This window comes from Octopus bimaculoides, chromosome 24 (genome assembly GCF_001194135.2).
Source record: "Octopus bimaculoides isolate UCB-OBI-ISO-001 chromosome 24, ASM119413v2, whole genome shotgun sequence".
Classification (NCBI taxonomy): Eukaryota; Metazoa; Mollusca; class Cephalopoda; order Octopoda; family Octopodidae; genus Octopus; species Octopus bimaculoides.
Window position 1 is genome coordinate 19,416,586 of NC_069004.1, and position 3,601 is coordinate 19,420,186.

The 3,601-nt window shown below is 39.2% G+C and overlaps 1 protein-coding gene across 1 annotated transcript in view; it reads right to left on the bottom strand.

Moving 5' to 3' along the window:
* Positions 1–3,601, bottom strand: part of LOC106878646 (oxidoreductase HTATIP2) — a 31,382-nt gene that overhangs the window by 6,887 nt on the left and 20,894 nt on the right. The window contains exons 4-5 of the mRNA XM_014927929.2: positions 2,252–2,389; positions 778–839 (exon numbers count right to left, since the gene is read on the bottom strand). Coding sequence (XP_014783415.1) covers positions 778–839; positions 2,252–2,389 — 200 coding nt within the window. The remainder of the gene's footprint in view (positions 1–777; positions 840–2,251; positions 2,390–3,601) is intronic.

Here is a 3,601-nt window from a genome sequence, read left to right on the forward strand (position 1 = left end):
ATGGTCATGTGTTACATATGAATGAGGACAGCTAAGTGAAAAAGTGTCACACCCTAACAATGGAGGGAACCTGTGGAAGAGGTAGAGTCAGGAAGACATGGGATGAGGTGGTGAAGCACAACCTTCAAATATTGGGTCTCACAGAGGCAACAACAAGCAACTAAGACCTTTGGAGATATGCTGTGCTTGAGAAGACCTGGCAAGCCAAGTGAGATCGTAGCCATGGCTGATGCCAATGTTGCATAACTGGCCTGTTTAAAAGTACCCTTCAATTGCCAAGCAATGTGCTGTGCTTGAGAAGACCTGTTGAGTCAAATGAAATCATAGTAATGGCCGATGCCAGTGCCAGTGTCACCTGACTGGCACATAAAAAGTACCATTCGAATGTGGTTGGTGCCAGTGCCGCCAGACTGGCTCCTGTACTGGTGGCATGTAAAAAGCACCATTTGAGTGTGATCATTGCTAGTGCTGCCTCACTCACCCACGTGCCTGTGGCATGTAAAAAACATCCCCTACACTCTCAGAGTGGTTGGTGTTAGGAAGGGCATCCAGCTGTAGAAACCTTGCCAGATCAGATTGGAGCCTGGTGCAGCCACCTGGCTTGCCAGTCCTCAGTTAAAGCGTCCAACCAATGCAAGCATGGAAAGCGGACGTTAAACGATAATGATGATGATGGAAGGACACCTTGGATAATGTAGTGCTGGATACTACACAGCCAGTGAACTTCTAACATTGGACAAATAAATAATATGATGAAAGAATAAGCAAATCACTTACCCTGGTCGAAATATGGAGAGTCTCTGGAAATGCATAACTTTCAAAGTTTCTTCCATAAGACCCTGAAAGAAAGACAAACAGTGTCTCATTGTTTGTATTCGTTATATAATGTGTGCATGTGCATGCATGTGTGTGTGTGTGTGAGTGTGTGTGTGTATAAAACAATCATTATCACCACTAGCACCATCATTACCACTATCACCACAATCACTTTCATCACCTCAATGACAACCTTAAATCACCACCATCACAACCACTTTCATCACCTTTTATCATCAGCCTTTTATCCCTACTACCATCATCACTACAAAAACTTTTACTATCATCAAGCGATGACATGTGGAGCCCCCACCCCACCCCCACCTGCAAGGATCTGCACTTGGTTTCTTACTGTTTGTTGTATATATTAATGAAACAGATGCCAACTTAAAAGTATATTGCTGAGTTAAACACACACACACACACACACACACACACACACACACACACACACTAGACAATCGAGGCAGTGCCCCAGCATGGCCACAGTCTAATGACTGAAACAAGTAAAAGAAACACTACATTTAGCTGTACCTTGAAAACAAAAAAAGAACAGATGCCATATGCTCTAAATCTTTCCTGTATTGGGACGCAGTGCAGCAGCAAAGGACTGTTGACTGACAACTTAAGATGGCCGTAGACAACTGTACAACTATACAATTTGAGAGGAAAATCCCAGGATTAATCTACTACCACTACAACACAAACCCTAAGAAATCTGCTGGAAGATATGACCTACACATTATTGTCGACAATAATCTGTGTTGGCTGACACACATTTCCAAAAATCAGCAAAAAGGCCACAGGTGTGTTACTATCATTCAGTAAAATCTTTGTCAGCCATTCATGAGCTTTCTATAAAACTCTTTAGCTTTCAGATTATTCTGTCAAATGTAATTCTTATTTATTCACATTGATTTGAATTAGTTGTGCATGACCTCATAGCTTTGAGATTTTAATGATGTGATTGCTCATTTTAAGAATAACATTGTTAGGAAAGTGTGAGAGGCCGGATCTGGCCAGTTTGAATATAAAATAGATAGAATAATTGGGCCAGATAAGGCTGGTTTAAATGCTAAAGGGTTAAAGCTATATATTAATAAGGTATGTCCACATTTACAGTTTGCATATCCAGTCTGAAACTCCCATCTTGTCCAGAATATTGGTCAATAGGAAAGTGACCAGAGACATGTAACCAGACAAATACCAGCTCTCAGTCAGTCACTGTAACTTGAAAGTCTTATTTCTGAGCATTGATAGAATACAACTTCAATGTTTATCAGCTAAATTGGGAGAAAACCTCAAGATTATCCACCATTTTGCCAACAACAAATTTGATCCCATTTTTTAATTCAAAATCTCTACCACTTGTAGACAAGCTTATAAAATCAAAAAACAGCATCTATGACTTTCAGAAGATGCCATCATCACTCACCTTTGCTCGCCTGTAAAAGAAATTGCTGTTCCTATCCGCTCCATTCGAAGACACAACTGAGAAATGTTTACATCCACTGGCTTTAGCAACCTCCGCAGTTTTCAGTACATAATCATGATCCACTCGGACAAATTCGGCCTGCAATGGAGATATTTTGTTATAGGAATATTTTTGTGCAAGTGGAATATTTTGATAGAAAGATAAGGATAATATCTATTTCTACATTATCTGGTTTTTCTGTTTTTTTTAGGGTTTTTTTTTTTTTATAATTTCACTTCTGTCAACTTTTCCCTGAAGGACTCTGTCTGAAACACTGGAATTTTCTACTCCACCCAACAAGGTCACTGTAGTCTTTCTCTCAATTTTACTAAACAAATCAAGTTCTATCCAGACAAACACCAGTCTCCTTGGAGTCTAATTATATATATATACCTTTTATCTGTTACTAGCTTTCAGTCATTAAACTGCAGCCATGCTGGGGCACCGCTTTCAAGAATTTTAGTTGAATCAATCAACCCTAGGACTTATCTATTTCTTTAAGCTTGGTACTTATTCAATTGATTTCTTTTTGCTGAACCACTAAGTTACAGAAACATAAACACACCAACACCGGTTGTCAAGCAATGGTGGGGGACAAACACAAACACAAACATACATATATGTCTATATACAATGGGCTTCTTTCAGTTTCCATCTGCAAAATCTACTCACAAGGCTTTGGTCGGCCTGAGGTTATAGCAGAAGGCACATGCCCAGGGTTCCACACTATGATCCCAGAAACGTGGTTGGAAAGTAAACTTCTTACCACACAGCTACGCCTGCATACACATACACACATATATATATATAAATAGGTGTTAGCATGGCTGTGTGGTAAGAAGCTTGCTTTCCAACCACATGGTTCTGGGTTCAGTCCCACTGCATAGCACCTTGGATAAATGTCTTCTACTATAGCTTTGGGCCGACCAAAGCTCTGTGAAGGGATTTGGTAGACAGAAACTGAAAGAAGCCTGTCGTATATATGCATATATTGATGTGTGCATGTGTTTGTGTTCCCCCCATTTCCCGCCATTACTTGACAACCGATATTGGTATGTTTACATCCCTGTAACCTAGCACTTCAGCAAAAGAAACCAATAGAATAAGTACCAGGCTTGCAAAGAATAAGTTCTGGGTTCGATTTCTTTGACTAAAACCCTTTAAGGCAGTGCTCCAGCATGGCCTCAGTCAGATGACTGAAACAAGTAAAAGAATAACATATATATATATATATGTATATATATATATATACATATATATATATATATATATATAATTTAAAAATAGGATAAAATCTTTATAAGAATTTAT